Source organism: Pelobates fuscus, chromosome 3 (assembly GCF_036172605.1).
Source record: "Pelobates fuscus isolate aPelFus1 chromosome 3, aPelFus1.pri, whole genome shotgun sequence".
NCBI lineage: Eukaryota > Metazoa > Chordata > Amphibia > Anura > Pelobatidae > Pelobates > Pelobates fuscus.
The window spans coordinates 69154259-69175369 of NC_086319.1; the positions used below are offsets into that span (position 1 = coordinate 69154259).

At 37.3% G+C, this 21111-nt stretch overlaps 1 protein-coding gene across 1 annotated transcript in view; it reads right to left on the reverse strand.

Moving 5' to 3' along the window:
• LOC134601623 (dynein axonemal heavy chain 3-like) overlaps nucleotides 1-21111 on the reverse strand; it is an 875684-nt gene that overhangs the window by 386407 nt on the left and 468166 nt on the right. The window contains exons 35-37 of the mRNA XM_063446141.1: nucleotides 15347-15477; nucleotides 11104-11204; nucleotides 6395-6509 (exon numbers count right to left, since the gene is read on the reverse strand). Of these exons, the coding sequence (XP_063302211.1) occupies nucleotides 6395-6509; nucleotides 11104-11204; nucleotides 15347-15477 (347 nt within the window). The remainder of the gene's footprint in view (nucleotides 1-6394; nucleotides 6510-11103; nucleotides 11205-15346; nucleotides 15478-21111) is intronic.

Genomic DNA, 21111 nt, shown 5'->3' on the forward strand with positions numbered 1-21111 from the left:
AACCAAAGGGCAGTGAAAATGGGCAATCGGTTTACACCTAAATATATACATAATCATCTCTATATTTTGTTGCCACAGGCTGAATTCAGAATCATTAACCGAAATGGACAAACTTGACATTGAATTCACAAACGAACCGAAATGTGCAATCACATTTCGGCTCAGAGTTTTGGAATTTGACCAGCCTGCCCAAATTCAATCTCCAAAATGAATCTCTAAATTGAATAATTAGTAATAACAGCTAACTCATTTACATAGAAACATAGAAACAAAGAAACATAGAATGTGACGGCAGATAAGAACCATTCGGCCCATCTAGTCTGCCCAATTTTCTAAATACTTTCATTAGTCCCTAGCCTTATCTTATAGTTAGGATAGCCTTATGCCTATCCCACGCATGCTTAAACTCCTTTACTGTGTTAACTTCTACCACTTCAGCTGTAAGGCTATTCCATGCATCCACTACCCTCTCAGTAAAGTAATACTCCCTGATATTATTTTTAAACCTTTGTCCCTCTAATTTAAGACTATGTCCTCTTGTTGTGGTAGTTATTCTTCTTTTAAATATAGTCTCCTCCTTTACTGTGTTGATTCCCTTTATGTATTTAAATGTTTCTATCATATCCCCCCCGTATCGTCTTTCCTCCAAGCTATACATGTTAAGATCCTTTAAAGGGACACTGCAGGCACCCAGACCACTTCTGCTCATTGGAGTGGTCTGGGTGCCAACTCCCACTACTCCTAACCCTGCAAGTGTAATTATTGCAGTTTTTTATATCTACTAGACAGCCACTAGAGGTCACTTCCTGATTTGTAGCAAGGATTTTCCTTGATAGAGCGTTGCTGGATGTCCTCACGCTGTGTGAGGACCTCCAGCGTCGCTCATTTCCCCATAGGAAAGCATTGAAATTCGTTTTCAAAGCTTTCCTATGGGGAGACCTAATGCGCATGCGCGGCACTGCCGCGCATGCGCATTAGGTCTCCTCGACCGGTGGGCGGGATCAGACTCGCCCGCCGGCCGACGGAATCAGAGGGAGGAGCGGCGCGGAGGAGGAGGCAGCGATGAGGGACATTGCCACTGCCTCAGGTAAGTGACTGAAGGGGTTTTCACCCCTTCAGTAACTGGGGATTGGGGGGTGGGAGGGAGAGGGTACCTCCAGTGCCAGGAAAACGGAATGTTTTCCTGGCACTGGAGTTTCCCTTTAACCTTTCCTGGTAAGTTTTATCCTGCAATCCATGAACCAGTTTAGTAGCCCTTTTCTGAACTCTTTTTAGAGTATCATTATCCTTCTGAAGATACGGTCTCTAGTACTGCGTACAATACTCCAAGTGAGGTCTCACCAGTGTTCTGTACAATGGCATGAGCCATTTCCTGCTGCTCTATTACATTGTCTGCCTACCTTTAAGTCATCAGAAATAATCATTCCTAAATCCCTTTCCTCAGATGTTGAGGTAAGGACTCTATCAAAATGTCAAGCTGCATTTTCTCAAATACAGATCCAGCTTATTTCTGTGTATTTTTTTTATTTTTTTTACATGAACAATAGTATTGTTAGAAACATTTGGATCCATGAAAAACCTATGGAATTTGATTATGTCTACTTTTGATGTATGGAAAAGCTGAACAAGCTGATAGGAACCATAGAGCTGCTGCAATCAGTTTACTGACAAGAGAAGTCTGCACAGTGTAGTATCATAAAGATACAACAGTTTGGACGTGAGGCCTTAATCGTGATATATGCTTAAAGGAACACTATAGGCACCCAGACCACTTCAGCTCATTGAAGCGGTCTGGGTAAAGTGTCCCTATTGCCCTTAGTCATTCAATATAAAGCATTGCAGTTGTATATTGCAGTACTAAGACAGCCTCTGGTGGCTGTTTACCAAATTACAGGTCACCTAACCAGCATCAGTAAAACCCCAAAGGAAAGCATTGAGTCAATGCTTTCCTATAAGGAGGGCCTAATGCTCTCACAGTGCTCGCTGTGCATGACCATTAGCTCCTCCCCCTCCCCCCCCCCCCCCCCGGTGGGTACAGAAAGCGTTTTTTAACCCTTTATGAGTGGGGAGGGGTGGGAGAAGTGGAAGGAAGGAGGATAGCAGAGGGCAACACTAGACTACTTGTCTGCAATCAGTCCTGTGACAGCCCTATCTCAATAGGTCAAACACAAATGTGTCCAGCTATGGCTCTGGCCACATTATTGAGTCTCTTAAGGAGGTAAAGAGTTGAATATTATGTGTAATAAAATAGATATTATTATCCTTTAGGATACTTTTATGGAGGATGCCATTTCTAGTCCAACAACAATACTGATGATATTTCTTAAGTACAGGTACCTCTCATGGATTACACTAATTTGATTACATTTCCCTTTTTCTCTTTCATTAGGAAAAACATAATATGGAATACCTATTTTGCTTCTTCTGTTCATTTCATCTCTTTTTTTGGCTTAAATTAAATTACTTATTTGTTCTACTTTATACACCCCTTCTTATATAATTGGGGAAACATATACCTGGGATATAATTACTAAGCAATGAGTTTAAATTTTACAACCAGCTTTGAAAATGAAGAGCAAAAGAGCAGTTTTGGAAAAAAAAATATGAAAAAATAAAAAATATCAGAAAACAGTTAAAATTGCGCCACAAAGTGAAGAAGTTTTGCTCATCTCTAGTGTACAAGAGTACACTGGATAATATATATCTTACTAATATACATTTACAGTACACTAGGAAATTGAATTAAAGAGGGCAATTTAAACATTTTAATGAAATATGATTTATTTTATGGAACTCACTTATAATGTATGCCAGCCATTAAAAAAATATAAAACAATTTATTATGTATTTCAGCAAACAATTACAAATGTGAGGAGTGCTTTTGCCATTGTGTTCTCCAAATGAAAATACACTTTTTACTACATTTAGATCAAAACATGATATATTTGTAGCTCTAAAGTCTATCCAGTAAATCAGTTATTCTAATGATTTTACAATCAGATTCATTTAAGTTTCCTTAACAATTTGTAGTGAATAGGAGAGAAAAAAAAATTATAAACTCCTAATTATAGTGGATTGCATTCTGGATGGCAAAATTTAGGGAAAAAAAGCTGAATTGGAGAATTTTGCCGTATAAGCAATTTTCTTTTCTCTAAAATGAGCATTGTAATGAACTGAAACTCCAAACTAAAAAAAAACTAAAAGCCAAAATAGCTGATCAGTAAAATAAAAAAATATTTAACTACATGATCACAGCTTGGCCATTTTTTGGCCTGAATGTTGTCGAGTTGTTTTTCATTTTATTACAAATCACTTTCTACCGAATAGATCATATAGTAAAAAAAAAAAAAAAAAAAGTTAAAGAGTTTGCGTAAAATAAAATACATTTTATATTTGTACAGAAGGTTTTGGTTCATTCGCATTACTATGTATACAATTTGTTTTATTGCTAACTTATTTATGAACATATTCCTGACTTATAATGTACCTGTTTTTGTAAAAAGAAATCTTCTTATTTGCAAAAGGGGTAATTTATTACGTTTCTTTTACATAGTATTTTATATATGATAAATGCCAGTTAAGGAAAGGGGAATATTCACCATTATTAAATATATTTGCCTTTCCATAGAAACCAGGTTTTTTTTCTGAACGAGTCTCTATTTTTAGTAAGGTTCTTTCCTTCACATTTATTGACAGGGTCACTTCTAGAGCACACTTCATCAGCTTCTACTAACACTGGCTGGAAATCAAATAAGGGAACATATTAAATTAGCTAATACGCACTCTTTCGATCATTTCCTTTTATTGATATGGCGGTACTTGCAAGAATCCTGCAGTAAGGCAATATCATATTTTTAGATCAATCTTTTTTCCCCAAATTCTCAGCTGATATTTTCAAATTAGCTGTTGTTCAAAGATAGCCCACTGGAACAAAACACTAATGTAGATTTAATTTTATCTAAAGTCATTTTTTTTTTTTAAATTAGAATTTGATTTGTAATTGTGTATGATATATAATTGTGATCAAGGGGTATACAAAGGGAAATATGTGTAAAGTAATGTAAATAGTATGGGAATGTGTGCAATGGTTAGAGAGTCAAAATGGATTATGTTCATAAGAACGAAAAGTTATTAGCGCATCTTTAATAATTGCCTTAGAATGCAAAGTAAGAGGGTATGCCATTCTTCCTGGGGGATCAGCTAGGGCTGTCTGTCGGCAGATAATGGTAAAGAGCTTGCATGTGGGTAAGTGCTTTAAACAAAAGCTGGCATTGCACTTAAGGTGGACTTTTTTCTGGTCAAAAATAAGGTGAAAGGATGTAAAATTTAAGGCACGTTAGCTCATAGCCGGATTTACATGTCAAGTGCCTGTAGGCACATCATTCTAATGTGCCTCTGCTTCTCCCTCCAAAAGTGAGATAAAGTGAGTTCACTGAATTTATTAACTGGTCGTTACAGGCATAAAAAAAATCTTAAAAACAAATTCAAAGTTGCCAACTGCATATGTATATATGTATGTATGTGCATATTTCTTACTAATCTGTGAGTTTAGTAAGTGTGTATGCAAGTGTGTAAAGTGTGTAAAGGGATTCAGGGTTAAAAATAATGTTAAAGAGATTCGGGTGAAGGGAGGTTTTATTGTTCGAGAGGGGTGAATGTCAGATTTACTTTACAGATTACATAGGATGTTTTGTGTTAATCAGATTAAAAATGTGAGAGTTGTTATTGCAGTTGGTATAAGAAGTGTTTAGAATGATTGGTTTTAGGGTTAGAGTGAGTTTACATTTATTATCGGGCTACGTTATGTGTTTTATTTTAATAGGAGACAAATCTACGATTGATGTTATGGGTTTTGATTCAGGTTTAGGCTTTGAGTGCTTAAATTTGTGAATAAGGAAAGAGGGTTTTTTTTTTTCAAGTTTTGGGAGGGGTTCAATTTAGGGATGGAGAAAAAAGGGTGTTTAAGGTACTGTATGTGCAGTTTGAAGAGTTATTTACAAAGTACTCACCTTCTTATGATTGATAGTATAACTGCAGGAACCTTTATACAGTGTACATCACTCAGTGCTGTCCTTGCTCCTCCTGCAAGGTATGTCCTGTGAGAGGCTGTTAATGGACAGATAGGAAGTGATCCCTTCCATTTTCTGTACATTCCCACACACAGACCATGAAGGAATTGACATATCACTGCGTTCTACCACACCTCTAACTGTTTCTGCAGCTCTGGTATCAAGCATAGGAGGCAGACTAGATTACAGAGGACCAAGGATGCCATCAGGGCATGACAATCACGACAGTTGTCATGGGCCCAGTGGTCCTGGAGAACCCAGCTATCTGGGCCCAACATGCCCGATCTGCAGTCGCCGAACTGCCGCAAGTGTAGCTGCACCAAGGCCCGCACGCTGATGGGGCCCATTGGGTGGCCCATGCCACTCAATGGGCATATGTCTTCAGGAGCCTGGTCAGCGCTGCAGCCCTTTAATAACGTGACCGGACCCCTTTTTCAGGATCTTGAAAAAGTCCTGCAGTGTCGAAACGTTGATCGCGCATATTTATGTAATTTTGACTGTTTAAACATTAAACCATGAGTACCTTTAAAAGACCTTTGAGTGCATCCTCTGTATTTATTTTTTTATATATTTTCACAGGTTGCATCTACACATACTCTGCATCCCGTAGGCAGGTGCCTGTTCTGCCTAATGTGAAATCGACCATGCATGATGACCAGAATCACTGAAATATAGGGCTAGGAAATCTTCTAATGACATTGAGTTAATATTTTTGGATAAACTTTCAAAATGATTTGATACTTTTACAATTATTTTTCAAAAAATAAACATTTCAAAAGCATATATATATTTTTTTTTTTTACAAAATTAAAATATTTCTCACAATAGTAAATCATTTGAAAATATTATTCAAAAATATAAAATTGAGGTTTAAAATAAACTAAGCTCTTAGAAATAGATAGATAGATAGATAGATAGACAGAATATTGTTTCCTTCATTCTTATATTTTAAGCTGCATAAAATATCCAATATGTAGTTATATTTAAAACGTATATGCATTGCTCACTCTGCACTCGTGACAAGACAAATGTTATTCCAAGTGTATCTGGCAATAGTGCATTTCTTGGTTTTCTGTCTGAAAGGCATTGACAGTCTAGCAATGCAGAACATTTGTCTTTATCTCGATAACACCAGACAGGAGGCATGATTACTTCTGTAAGGGTATCAAAATAAAGAAAAAATGTCCTGTCAACAGCACTGGTTATTTATTACATGCTGAAGTGCTGACCATGGCGACAAGGAAGCAAGAAATTGTTGATAAGATTGTGCACAAAAACACTTTTTTTTTCATTCCTACAAATAATGAGCAGCACAGATTTCCTACCTGGACAATTTGGCATTCCTCCACACTAAGCTTGGCTGGTAGTTTAGTCTTCAGCCATGATTCCATTAATGGCTCCCATCCCAGGTCCTTCGCTTCCATGTAGATCATTCCACATCTGAAAAACAAATGTATGTATATATTGCATATAGTGGTTGGTAAAAACAGTGAACTCCCCATACATTCACTTGTAACCTTTTATGGATCAATGTGTGTACATGTTGTGTTCTCTTTAAAAAAAAATTCAACACTAATAAGTCATCTTAAAAAGTAACTGGTAAACAGGATGATGCAATAACTATACTGACACAGCATTAAACCACCTCAAAAAAAACACTTGCATTGTAATTCATTAAACTATCTGCATTAGATGGGACAAAACTATTTGGTAACGTACAGGTCATTCAGACTGAAAAATCCGTATTTTGAAACCCAGGCTACAAACAAGCTTGAATTTGTTCTGGATTATTGCGTCCAAATGCTTAAAATCAGAAATATTTGAGAGTTGCTTTTTTTTTTTTTTACCTGTTTTATCTTTTTTTTTTTTTTTTTACCTTGTCCATTTGGGTCACATACATAAAATCAGGTATGTTATCTTTAACTATTAAGTACATGAACATTGTCCTGGATTGACCCTTTAACGTTTTGTTACTATTCAGAGAAATCTCTGAAAAATAACTGAATACTGTTTTACAAAAGCTGCAAGCAGTGAGAGACCCTACAAAATAATACATTCATTTCTATGGTTCCTGCGAGAAAGCTTCCACTGTAAGATTCATAAGTCAGTGTCAAAGTGAAGCATAACAATGCAAACCAAATATAATACATAGCATGGTACATTAAGAACTATAACCTTAAAGGGATACTATAGACATAAAACAACTTTAGCTAAATTAAGCCATTTTAGTGTGTAGAAAATGCCCCTGCAGTCTCACTGCTCAATTATCTGCCATTTAGGAGTTAAACCACCTTTGTTCCATTTATGCAGCCCTAGTCACTTCTTCCCTGACAATGACACACACTGTTTTCATAAAAAATATGGTCTCCTTTTCAATCAGATGTTAACTTATTTTAGAAGTTTTTATCTAATGCTCCGTAAATTGAACTTTAAACACACATAAGAGACTACTGCAGGCAGGCTGTAGCAGGTTATTAACAGAGTAGGAGATAAGAAATTCTAAATTAAACAGAATGTGCAATAAATGAAAAATTCGATTTTTCTTTACATGAAGATTTTAGGAAAGCTGTTCAAGTCACATACAGGGAGGTGTGACTAGGGCTGTATAAACAAAGTGATTTAAATCCTAACTGTCAGAGAATTGAGAAGTGAGACTGCAGGGGCATGATCTGTACACCATGACTACTTCATTAAGCTAAAGTTGTTTTGCTTCCATTAGTGTCCCTTTAATTCATTATAATGCTGAGGTCGCTGCAGTCCAGCCATGGTGAAAACAATGTTTAAGTAACTTACAAATTAGTGGCAAACACAATGCACTTATTATAACCATAGTAATAAAATGAATCTTGGTGGCCGGAGGCATTAACTAAGTAAAGACTATGCATCATTCTTGCATCACCAGAAGGTGCATGAGTGGGTATTCAGGACTGGAACATCTCTCTCATTGAACTCCATATGACGTTGGTAATAAAAACTTTATATTTGGCTTAGATACTAGAAGTGTGTGGATTTTAACGAAAGGCATCATTCCAGACTGAAATGGAGCAGAATGCAGATGTGGAGGGCACAGGCCATAATATCTACAGTACATATAATTATTTATGGTCTGCTTAAAGCACCTGAGGTCTTCAACTGCAGCAGGTATGATTGTCATATGAATCAGGATAAAAAGAGGAGTTAATTTCCCAGAGTGCATAGTTCTAAAACATCCTCCACCTGGACATAAGAACAACTATGCCCAATTTGAAATAAAATTAAGACATGACTCGTTGATACAGCTTTCTCCTATCAATATTAACATTTATCACAGTTCTGTCTCTATGTTCTTGTTGTTTTTTTCCAACAGCTTCCAAGATAGACAGACAGACAGAAGCATTTTTTGTTGGGGCAAAACCCATAAGGTCTTTCTGTGTACTTTTTGATTCCTATTTTATTCACTTCCTTAATTTGATGGGTTAGTAAAATGTTTTGAAACGAGCTGGGTCTCCGTAGAATGCTGCTTCCATGCTTGTGGATTAAAGACCTCTCACAATCAGTGGTCTGCATGTCAGCACTGAAGCAAGGACCCCTGAACTATCACGAAACTGCAATATATTACGATTTTTGCTCTCCAGAAGCTTACACGGCTTGTCCTATTAAACATGTCAACCTAGTATAAGGTAGTTTTTCCTGTTTGTCTGTTCTGTTAAGTTACACTACCAGCATTTTGCCTTTTCAGATTTTATATTACATTTTTGTTCAAGCAATTATTTCACGAGGAAAGCTGCCGTGATGAATATTAATAACTGTTTTTGGAGAAAAAAAAATAATAATTGCAAATTTCAATATTCCGTATACTCCTTGGTTCCTAATTGCAATAACAAGTTAATAAACCAGTGCAGAAAACTATTATGTGCAGGCACTCAATGGGACCTTAGGTGCTTTGTTGTTCAGAAAATAAATCTAGTATAGCAACGAATACACATTTCAAGGGTTTATATTATATCGTTCAAATCTGCTATTTAACATAAAGCAATGGCATCATATTACTACAGCAGAACATATTATCTCTGCTGCAAAAACATTCATATCTTCTTTAAGGTCATATTGGCCCCAAGGGAATCTATTGGAATATTTTGTTCAGATAACGGTATTAAGATGTAGGATGATATTCCTTTCTCTCGGTAAGAAAAGCAGAAGAGAGAGAACATTTAATAAAGGCATCTTGTAAGATGCAACAGGGGATAAGTTGAAACCACAGGCAATAAATAAGTAGTCAAATGGTCCTTGTCTTTATTTAAGTCCATTCATTCGCATTAGTGGTCATCATGGTCAGTAATTAGCCCATATTCCTTTTCCAGCAAATTCGATTTTAAAACCTATGTAGCCTTTATGTTTAAGCAATAGAGTGATTGCTTGTCACACTCCACTAATTCATGCAGAAACATATTTTTTCTAAAATAAAGACATCCGTATTTGATTTAAAAAATAAATTAAAAAATTGCCTACATTACGGGGCAATTGACATATGTCTGCAATTCTCAGTATATTAATGGAAGCATAGCAACCAAGGGCAGTACTCTCTTGCGAATATAATAATTGTCATATTTTAGTTGATTTACTTTTAAAAATATGCTGCTGTTACAACAAACGTTGCACATATCTCGACCGTTCGTTCTGATGCGCTGTGTAAAACACCAACGCTGCTTAGCCAGGCTGATGCCGAATGCTGCTCCTCTATGTCATTTATAATCCTTGAGCATTTGTATCAGCTTCTGCCCTTGCCTCTGGGTGCCTGAGTCATGCATCAGTGCACATCTTCAGGTGTTGCCGTTCTCATATAGATAGATGGTGTTAGTGACATCACTATTTGCTATTAAAACATACTCCTCAATAAGTAGAAGTATGATATCTGTTAGCTCATTCCTGAGTTCATTAACATTCCTTTATATGAATTGCGTAGGTTTCCCAATTGTTATATGTATTTGTTGACACAGCTTGTTTACTCGATTATGTGATTTTCTAGTACCTCGACCTAGGCTTATTCTAAACTTCTATTGAACATTGCTTTGCTTGTGCTTCACCTCTTAGAATCTTTCTGCGTTTAACTTGTCCTCCCTAATATCCAGTAATATACCAGCCTACCTACCTAAGATGTAGGATGATATTCCTTTCTCTCGGTAAGAAAAGCAGAAGAGAGAGAACATTTAATAAAGGCATCTTGTAAGATGCAACAGGGGATAAGTTGAAACCACAGGCAATAAATAAGTAGTCAAATGGTCCTTGTCTTTATTTAAGTCCATTCATTCGCATTAGTGGTCATCATGGTCAGTAATTAGCCCATATTCCTTTTCCAGCAAATTCGATTTTAAAACCTATGTAGTTTCTGCTCTAAATTAGGTTATGGCCTATCCTTTTCCTGTATCCTTAGAGCTCTATTTCATCCAGGCCTGTCCTTTTCCTGCATCCTGAGAGCTCTATTTCATCCATCCTTAATAGCATAAAATGTAACTGTCTATATATCTAGAACTAGACAATCATGCACAACACATCTGGCATCACTAGCACAATATGGGTTAAAAATGAATTCTGAAAATATGACTCAATAAACTTAGGAATACAGTATTGTAACTTTAACTGGTACAAATGTTCTCATATGGTTTAATGGGTTAGTTCATCCATCATAGCTGGTAGGAAAGAAATAAAAAATGAATATTTTTAAACACAGCACAGTGATGCACTTAAAAACTTCCTAATCAAGGAATTTAGTTTATTTCCTGACCATCTTCGAAAGGCATTCATACTGAGCTATAAAGACATTTATAGTAAGTAGGAAGAGAATTACCTAAAAACGTGAGTAGTCTATATTACCATCATATCTAGGGTTTGTACTTGGTTTGCTAATGTAATATGGGTCTCCATGTCACAATTGACTTTTCAATTGGGTTGAAATGTTTTTGTCGGGCATGATATCATCAATTACCATTATCAAGGCATTCAATCTAGAGTTCTAAGGGTTAAATGTAGCAAACACAAAATATTCATGTAGTCTTACCTACTGACAGTCGCAGGAGATGCCTGCTCAAGATCCAGAACTTCAAAAATCACGTTTTGTTGCAAACTCATTTGAATTATTTCTCCACTCATGAGACAAAGCTGCAGAATATAACATAATGTGTATTAAAAGGACGTACATCTTCAGAGAAATGAATTGTATATGCAATGTCAAATGTTTTCGCAATAATAGGTGACAATCAAAGTTGCATTTATATGAATCTATTTGAAACTCAGTGCATGTTCAATTTGAAGATATTTCTATTAACTACTATAAGCAAAACACAGTTTGTGGAAAACCTGCAGAAATTAGGTATCTGGAATTATAGCGTAATCAAGAAATATAGAAAATTAAAGTCCCTTGAGCTGGATAAAACCTAATTACCTTAAAAAGTTTTTGTAGCAAAGGCTATAAATTGCTTAAGTTCCTAGAACAAACCATCAGTTTCTAGTGACCCACAGTGCTATGACCATAATGAGAAAAATATTTCTTTAAAAGAACCAGTCACCTTTGAGAGTTTTGTCTCATTAAATTTACATTTAAAAACTGCCTATATTTTGTGTTTTTTTTATTTTAATTTTAACATGGTGTAAGGGCTTTAAAGCTATTACAGTTATTAGTTTTGTCTTAGTTACTGTCTTGTGCCTTGTCGGACATATGCTACATAATTATTTACACACCTGTTCTAGGCTCACATTCCATCATCTCTGCTCTCCATAGCATACTGACAACTTATATAACTTTACATCAATGGACAAAACAAAATACTTTGTTAAAAAAAGACATGTAGCATAGGCTATCACATTAGATGAATATGATTGCAGACCCTGGAGACATCACATGAATATACATGTTTAGTGAAAGGTGGTTACATTTAGATGTAACATTTGAGAAAACTAAAAACACAATTGGGAGTGGTGATGTATCCACAAATTATAATAATGTATCTGAAACTATTTAATTGTATATATCTTAATAAATGTATCTGTGTCTTGGGTTATACTGTATATCCAAGACTTAAAACTTCTACTCAACCACTAGCTATTGATGAGTGAAAATTCAGCCTTGGCAAGTAAACATTTGACCCTGGTGAGTGTGTGATGGACCCACCATGCTTGTGGCAAGTAACTTCTAGGACTGTCTAGTAGTGTATGACTTGACATTTTAAGCTCTGATTATATCTATTTAGGCTACTGTGATTATTTGAACTTATGGGTTTGACAAAAGATAGGTGTTAGAGTTACTAGTGTGAACGGTTAGAGGAGAGCTTTCAGTTAGTCTTAGTGGAGTATTGATCGTTAGAAGATAGCTTAAGTTTAGAATTTTTTAAAATAATTTTTTGTTTTGCATTTTGAGTAGCAAAGACAAAAGACAATGGGGAGGGAAGGGGTACAGAAATAAGAAGAAGGGAGGGTGGAAAGGGGGTACATACTGTAGATAAGTCATCCGAGTTCGTACACAGCATATGCAATCTTAGAATGTCATATATACAACAGTACATAAACTGTTAACTGATGTTCTACAGGTGAAGTACAGCATTAATCCAATAGCATACACAACTATGTAAACATTGACAATTCACTTTTGGGCCGTATATGCGTTTGTGTATGTTGGGCTGGGAAGTAACATTAGGAAGGAGATGAAGTTCTTATCCTAGAGCTCTGATCTAGTCAGAACGTTTGGCAAGTGGGACAACTTGGTTACTTGATTGGGGCCTGTAAGGTTCAATAGTAATTCGGGTAGTGTTATCTATGTCGCCTGAGTCAAGTGTGGGCATATGGTCTTTTTTGTATTGCAGCCAAGGCTGCCAAACCTCTAGCAATTTTTCAACCTTGGTGATTGAGTCAGCAGACATCTCCTCATAAGTAAAATATTGTTGAACCTTGACTAGCAGTTGGGGGATCGAGGGGCATATGGACTGTTTCCATGAGCAAACTATAAGATTACAAGCTGCGAGGATGATAACCCCTTAAGGACACAACTTCTGAAATAAAAGGGAATCATGACGGAATATTTCCGTCATGTGTCCTTAAGGAGATAATTATCACCCTTTACTTATCAGCATTTGATATTTTGGTGGAAATAGAAGGAATAGGCATGTGTGAGTGTTGATAGGAATGTCTATCATGGCCAAGTCCCTGAAGAGTGTCCCAACCCCAGACCACAATGGCTGCCGGGCATGTCCACCATATGTGGGTCATATTACCTATGTCTGTGTTGCACCTCCAACAGGTATTCGGTGTCCCTGAGTATATCTTGTGTAGGCGGTTTGGTGTGAGATATCACCTGTAAATTAATTTTGTGTGAGCCTCAATGTGTGAGCAGCAGGTGGTATAACCTTTAAGTGTTGTCAGTGCTTGTCTGGTCTTTACAAACCCTGATTGGTCATTGTGGACTAGTTTAGGGAGTACATTTGCCAGCCTATTAGAAAGAATATTTGCGTAAATTTTGGTGTCACAGTTAAGGAGGGAAATTGGCCTAAAATTCTGGCATTGGGTTTCGGCAAGGTGGATATGTGGGCCTGTAACATTTCTTCAGGCAGAGAACCTGAGAGATAGCATTTGTTGAAGAGCAAGGTGAGGTATGGTGTAAGGATATCCTGGCATGTTTGATAACATCCGTTTGTGAACCTGTCAGGTCCTGGCGCTTTGTATTTCTGTAATAGTCAGATCGTTTGTGACATTTTGGAGGGATCAAATGGTTATAGAGCTGTTCTATGTCCTCAGCTGAGAGGGTAGGCTTACCGTATCTAAGAATGTGTGTATATCTTCTGTAGTGGGGATATGGGTATTGGGGTCGTCTTTGAGATTGTACACGAAGCTTTAGTACTTGGCAAGGCGGTGCATGCGGTCGAGGCATACCTCATTGTCAGAGAGCTATGGGGCTAAGGCCTTGAATAGGGCCTTTGCATAATCTTGGATTTCCGATGGTTTTTATCTCTTCTGGTATGCCCCTGAGCCTAATGTTGTTGCGGCGATCACGGTCTTCATGGTCAGCTACTTTGGCGGTGAGTGCCTCCAGCTTAGCCTCCATAAGCTCATACGCTGCCGCCAGGGTGTTGTGAGCCCCAATAATTTCTTACATCTTGTCTTCCTGCTGGGCCGTGCATTCCCCGATCGCCTGTACATCTGCCCTGACATCTTTGGCAAGTTTGGCAAATTTAGCTTGCATGTTCGCCTGTAGTTCATACAGCATCCTCTGAATTGATGATTCTGAAGCAGGAGCTGCGTGGGCTGTAGAAATGGAGGTCTCGTCACTCTTATCCGAGCAGTACGCAGGGGAGTGCTGATCGCCAGTGTCATCTTGGATTCTGCATGGTTAGTGCCAAGATTTGCAGACTAGTCTGCTTCAGCTTACAGTAGATTTTTTGGTGGCTTTCTGTGCCATTATGTTCTGGGTCGGTAACTGTACCTTTTTGGCGCTTTATGGCGGTATAAATATCGTCAGATCGCTGTGAATATTGAATCCCCCATACCAGTGAGCTGCTAGCAGTTTAGAAATATTGTAAAGGTTAGGTCAAGGGGGTACATACTGGTAGGGTTCAGACTAGGAGAAACGTAGTGTTGTCTGTTTGATTAGGTTTGTTATAGGTTTTATTACATGACCTTTGTTGAGTTTGTTATTTAGTGTTCCGGTTAGGGCTGTGGTTTCTGAGGATCCTGAGGATTTAAAATAACTACAGGAATTTGAATGCTGTGTATTTTAATTTTTATGATTTCTTTACATATTTATAATTTATTGTTATATTATATCTTAAAAATGAAAGTGTTATTTTTAATAGTGAGATGATACCATTGGGCTCTGATCTTGTGAATTTCCGTCCTTTTTTTTTTTTTAGGAGTATAATTCTCTGGCTATCTATAAGCAACTGCTAGGAAAATACATTTTTTTTCTGTGTTATAAAAAATAACAAACTTACATTTCTTTCAATATATAACGACTATTTAGAAAAGTAAAATAATTGTACCATAACATATACTTACAGAATTCAAGTATATTTTTAAACATCTCTTACCCTTGGAAACAGACCCCCATTTATGCTAAACTGTAAAAAAAAAAAAAATATTGCACAGGTGTGTTATAAATAGAAATGCATTAAAAACTGAGATGAACTCTGCTATTTTTCCACTAACCAGCTATTCAGCTGTGTGTTAGAAATAATACTGGCCTCAAATTGAACGAGGTACACAAGGGCAAATAGCATTTCAAGATAAATAAAATCAATGCACTTCATTCCATTTACCTTCTTGTTATCGTCTAGAACTGTGTTCATATTTTCTACCCACACTGCATCCACTGGTCCATCAAATATACACCATTTCCGTCCCTTTGTCATGCTCGTCGCTTGATTTCGGAATACATTGGCCAAAATGCCTGCAATAAAAATATATATTTTTATTTATCTAAATATTCTTTAAGTTTAAAATGGGAAGATACAACATACGCATTTTTTGTTTAGGTATTACGGGTTCATATACATAAATACAGGGGGAATAAAAAAGTCATCATCACCCACCCAATTCACGTAAGACATTTCAAAGACCTGATATAGTCTGTAACCCCTGGCAGTGCATGTACTTGTGTGTGCTTATACTGATATGGGTTAAAGAGTCACATAGCTTAAAACATTAAAAACAAAATGTAACATTGAGACCTTGTATAGAATTATTTTATAAGAACTTTTTTGCACCTGAATGGGGAATTGTCTACCTACTACATATGCAATTGAACAACAAATATCGTATTTCTTTCTGGAATCAAGATTTATATTTAAACCAATCAAAGAGATAAGTATTGGCTATAAATGACAACCGGAAATAACCATTCTTAGTAGCATCATGCACTTCAGTTGTCATCAGTGCAAATATAGTAAGTAGAGAAGCCTGTGTGCCATTTCGCCGTCTCAGAGTGCATGCACGGGTGCAGCTATCCCGCAGCACACATTTCCAAATATCTCAGTATATCCAGTGTTTCAAGCGGAATACTGCACATACTGACTCCTACCACCATGACCACTGCAAATCACTGAAGAGACCATGGTGGTTGGAATAAGCCTTTAACATTTGAATAAAAGCAAAACTATTTTTTTTTTCATGCAGGCTGACTCACAGCCAGGGGAGGTGTGGCTAGAGCTTCATAAACAGTAACAAAATTGATTCAACAGCTAAACGGCGCATAATTGAGCAGTGAGACAGCAGGAGCATAATCTGTATACAAAAAGTATATAAAAGAAACCTATAATATTCGGAATACAAAACTGCCCCTCCACCCCTTAAACCTCCCCCGGTGGCAAATAAAGGATTAGAAAATAACATTTTTACATATACTCCTTCTCTGCTAATGTTAAATGCTCAATGCTTCCCTATGGGGATTTTCTATACCCTGGACATCCTCATGCACAGCGTGAGGATGTCCGGAGTTTTTTCACAGAGTCAAACCCAATGAGACTGTAGGAAGCGCCTCTAGTGGTTGTCTGGTAGACAGCCACTAGAGGTAGTCTTAACCCTACAATTTAAACATTGCAGTTTTTCTAAAACTGTAATGTTTTACATTGCTGAATTAAGGGAACAGTAACACTGCACCAATATCACTTCAATGATATGAAATGGTCTAGGTGTCTATAAGGTCCATTCAAGCTAAATCTGTTTTGATGTCTGTAGTATCCCTTTAAGGGTATAGGAGCACTGCATCCCCATACCAATTCAATTAGATGAAATGGTCTTGGTGCGTATAGTGTCCCTTTAGTTAGTATTGTTTATTTTGTTTATTATGTTTCGTAAAACTATGTAATTAAATTGTCTAACTTTAGCATTCATAGGGATTCACTGCCAAACATCATGTTACCATTTTTGGAAACCCAGATTAAACCTGACAACTTCGATGGAGTTCCGAAGATAAAACATAGAAACCCACTGAAGAACGTCAAAGATCAAGAAAAAACCCAATGTACAGAAGGTCAGCTAATAGCCTTTCAGACAGAAATAGAAATTAGTCATCCTTAGCATGGTCAGAAACAACTCAAGGACTATTGCAAGACAAGAAACAATCAGACTTCAGATAAGCAGAATAGCCAGCAAACTAACTAGCAATGTCAAGGACAACAGAAATCAGTAAAAGTCTAGAACCAAGTCCATGAACCCAGAGATCAGAATAATATTAAGCCAATCCAAATATTCCCAACAATCAAAAGAAAACTGTGCTAGAGTGTCAAACATCTGCTTTCTGTATATGATGCATATTTTGAAGATTCTTTCATTGATATTAAAATATAGTTGTTCCTGTATCCAAAGCAGTACTTCGCTTTCTACATGAGTGGCTAGATAGCCTGTCTTGGGTTGCTGTTCTATTCAAAATTCAATGTTTGCAAACTTTCCAAAGAAACGTGCGATTTTTAGTTCACTGATTTTATTACAAAGTTTCCAAACCTGCCAGTTTGCTGTCCCTGGATTGAGAGTTTCTTCTGAACTGTAAGCAAGTGATGTCCACAAGTTGTGGCTTCCCTCTAAACTATAAATTAGTTATGACCCCTGCTTCGCCTCATCCCCTGCTACTTAAGTGGGTAAGAGTGAAGGGTTGAAATGAAACGTTCATATTTTCCTTTAAATATCTTCATTCACCACCACTGTCTGAAATTCCTATTTTGCCGATAAGCATGATCTTTACTTCCCCCTTCTTCAGTACATTCTCTTTGATACTTTCATCATTACCCTCACTTATGCTGTATTTATCCTTCAGCTTTTACAGCTTTCTGCAGCCTTCATTCGGCTTTATGATTTTATGCTGCCTTAAAATAATACAAAATTACATTTCAGAATAAACTCGATACGTCTCAAAAAGACATTTAGATTTCATTATTTTTAGCAGTAGAATTACAAAATCTCTGGGACAAAAACGTGCTCTTCTACTGCATCATTGTGGCCCGAAGCAGTAGAGTTTAACGGAGGAGCACAATATGCATTGCCTATCCATGATAAGGGTTATCAGTTTCCTGCAAATATAAACAGATATGTGGCCGTCTAAGCAATTGCCAGATACTTATGAGTAGGGGAATACTGTGCATTTAATTCTCTTTGTCTGTATTCTTCTAAGCATGCATATCAACGAATAGATTAGGCAATTACTATTTGATATTTTACATCATTCACATTTAAAACAATGCATGTAATAGCTGCCTTTGTTTTACAGACATCCAGGTTCACATCAATGCATAAATAAATAGGAAGAGGACATAATGCATGTCTTTTCTCTCATTTTATGAATTGATGATGGAACCAGCCAGGTAAAAAATAATTAAAGTGACAGTTTGTATAAGCATATTTGGGGACCTGCCATAGATTTTGATGGATTTTACCCAGAGTGTCACAATTTGACAACATTACTGAGCAGGAGTAATGATGTGTAGATCCAAGAGTTCAGTGTTCCAATATTAAACTCTGAAACTTATTTTAGAGGCCTGATTATGACTTTTTCTATATAATGCACCCCTCCTGTCCAATAATATGTTGGATTGGCCACTAGGCACAGTAGACATCTTTCTACAAGAGTATGTTTTATAACACCTTTATCAGCACTTAAAATGTATCTTATTACTTTTATATTCCTGGCGTTGTTGTTCCTCTCTTTCGTACTTTTCTAATTTGCAGGCAAGGTCATTCTGAGATATTATTGTTTCAGACAATATATAAAACTAATGTTTACCTGTATCCCTCAAAGTTTGTGTGAGACGGACTCTCATGTATCCTCTAGCAGATGATGTAGTGCAAGTTGGGGAACTATATATTGTATCTCTTACATTAATATTTCTTTTGAAAATAGCTCTTTTCAAGATATACATATGTATAATTCTGATATAAACTGCATATTCTATTTGATTTGTGTACGCACAGTCTCAATACTAATTTTATTCTTGCGTTTTCTTCTTTACTAAGGGTAAAAATATTACTTCCTGATTTAGCAGTTTCCTTATCAGTACGCCCTTGACCAACACTTGTGTACTAGTATTATATAATTTTATTGGGAATGTGTATTTTCTTTCTTATCTGTGGTGACATTAAGACTGTTAACTGCTATTTCAGCATGTTTCTTATCTGTTATGCCCACACTGACACAATAAGGGAATTTGACTGCCAGATTTACTTTAAAGAATGAGTGAGCACCAGGAAGTCCATGTATTTCACTATTTTATCTTATGCTTCACTATAAAAAAGTGTGGAATGAAGAGGGAGCTAGACACAACCCCTGGTTGATATGGGGTAGGACCCGGTTCTTTATTTTTTAAACATTCTTCATGCTGTATATGATTTATGGGTATATAGAGCATGAGTGTCCAACCTTTTGGCTTCCCCAGGCCACATTGAGCAGAGAGCAATTGTCTTGGGCACCGCATAAAATATATAATATAATTAAGTTATATAATACAATTTTAAAAGCCCTTTTCTTAATGTTAATACTTCATTTGTTTAGTAGATAACTCCCTTATTTGTTATCCTTATGTGGGATTGCCATATTTAAGGATACCAAATGAGGGAGCTATCTGCAAACACATACACATAACCACAGATGTACACATATACACACAATCACACATATACACAAATATACACACACACATATAATCATAGACCTATACACACACACACACACAATCACAGACACACATACAGAAACACAATCACAGTCATACACATGCACACATACAATCACAGACCTATACACACACAGGTACAACCAAGCACATACATATACCTAATCATAGATTAAAGCTAAATCCAAAGGCCACTACTCCATACTAATTCTTCTTGACCTCTCAGCGGCCTTTGACACCGTTGATCATGCTCTCCTTCTTCAAACTCTTCAATCGCTTGGTCTCTGTGACTCTGTCCTCTCATGGTTTTCCTCGTATCTCTCCCAACGCTCATTCAGTGTCTCCTTTTCTAATGATACCTCCTCCCCTTGCCCTGTCTCAGTTGGCGTTCCCCAAGGCTCCGTCCTTGGTCCCCTTCTATTTTCTCTTTATACTGCCTCTCTTGGCAAACTTATTACCTCTTTTGGATTTCACTACCACCTGTACGCTGATGACACCCAGCTATATCTCTCCTCCCCGGACCTCTCCCCTGCCGTCCTGCAACGTGTCACTGCTTGCCTTTCTTCCATCTCTGACTGGATGTCCTCCCGCTTTCTGAAACTCAATCTCTCAAAAACTGAGCTCCTTGTCTTTCCTCCTCCTAATACTGATCCTCATCTTTCGCTCTCCCTCCAAGTTTGTGGTACCAACATTAGTCCATCCTTGCAAGCGCGCTGTCTTGGCGTCATACTTGACTCTGGTCTCACCTTTGAGCCTCACATCCAGCATGTTGCCAAATCCTGTAGATTCCATCTTAAAAACATAGCCCGCATCCGCCCCTTTCTTGCACCAGATACTACCAAGGAGCTTGTCCATGCTCTAGTAATTTCCCGCATGGATTATTGTAACCCTCTCCTGATTGGTCTTCCCAATAGCCGTACTGCACCCTTACAGTCCGTAATGAATGCTGCTGCTAGATTGATTTTCCTCTCTAGTCGTTTCTCTCACACCTCACCCCTCTGCCAGTCCTTACATTGGCTTCCTGTATGCTATAGGAGTCAATTCAAGGTACTAACTCACACCTATAAAGCACTGAACAACTCTAGCCCCTCTTATATCTCCTCACAGATCCATAGGTATGTCACTTCTCGGTCTCTCCGTTCTGCCCGTGACCACCTCCTGTCCGTTGTCCGCACTCGTACGGCCAACTCGCGCTTGCAGGACTTCTCACGGGCGGCTCCCTTCCTATGGAATAGCCTGCCTACCGCCATCAGACTCTCCCCTAGTCTTGCATCTTTTAAGAAGTGCCTTAAAACCCATCTCTTTAGGAAAGCTTATGGCCTCCAAGACTAACCCTTACCTCACATACCTGTCTCTTGCCCTCTCCTAAAGGGCAGCCCACCTTATTTGAGTGTAAATTCCTGTCCTAATGTGTTTTACACCCC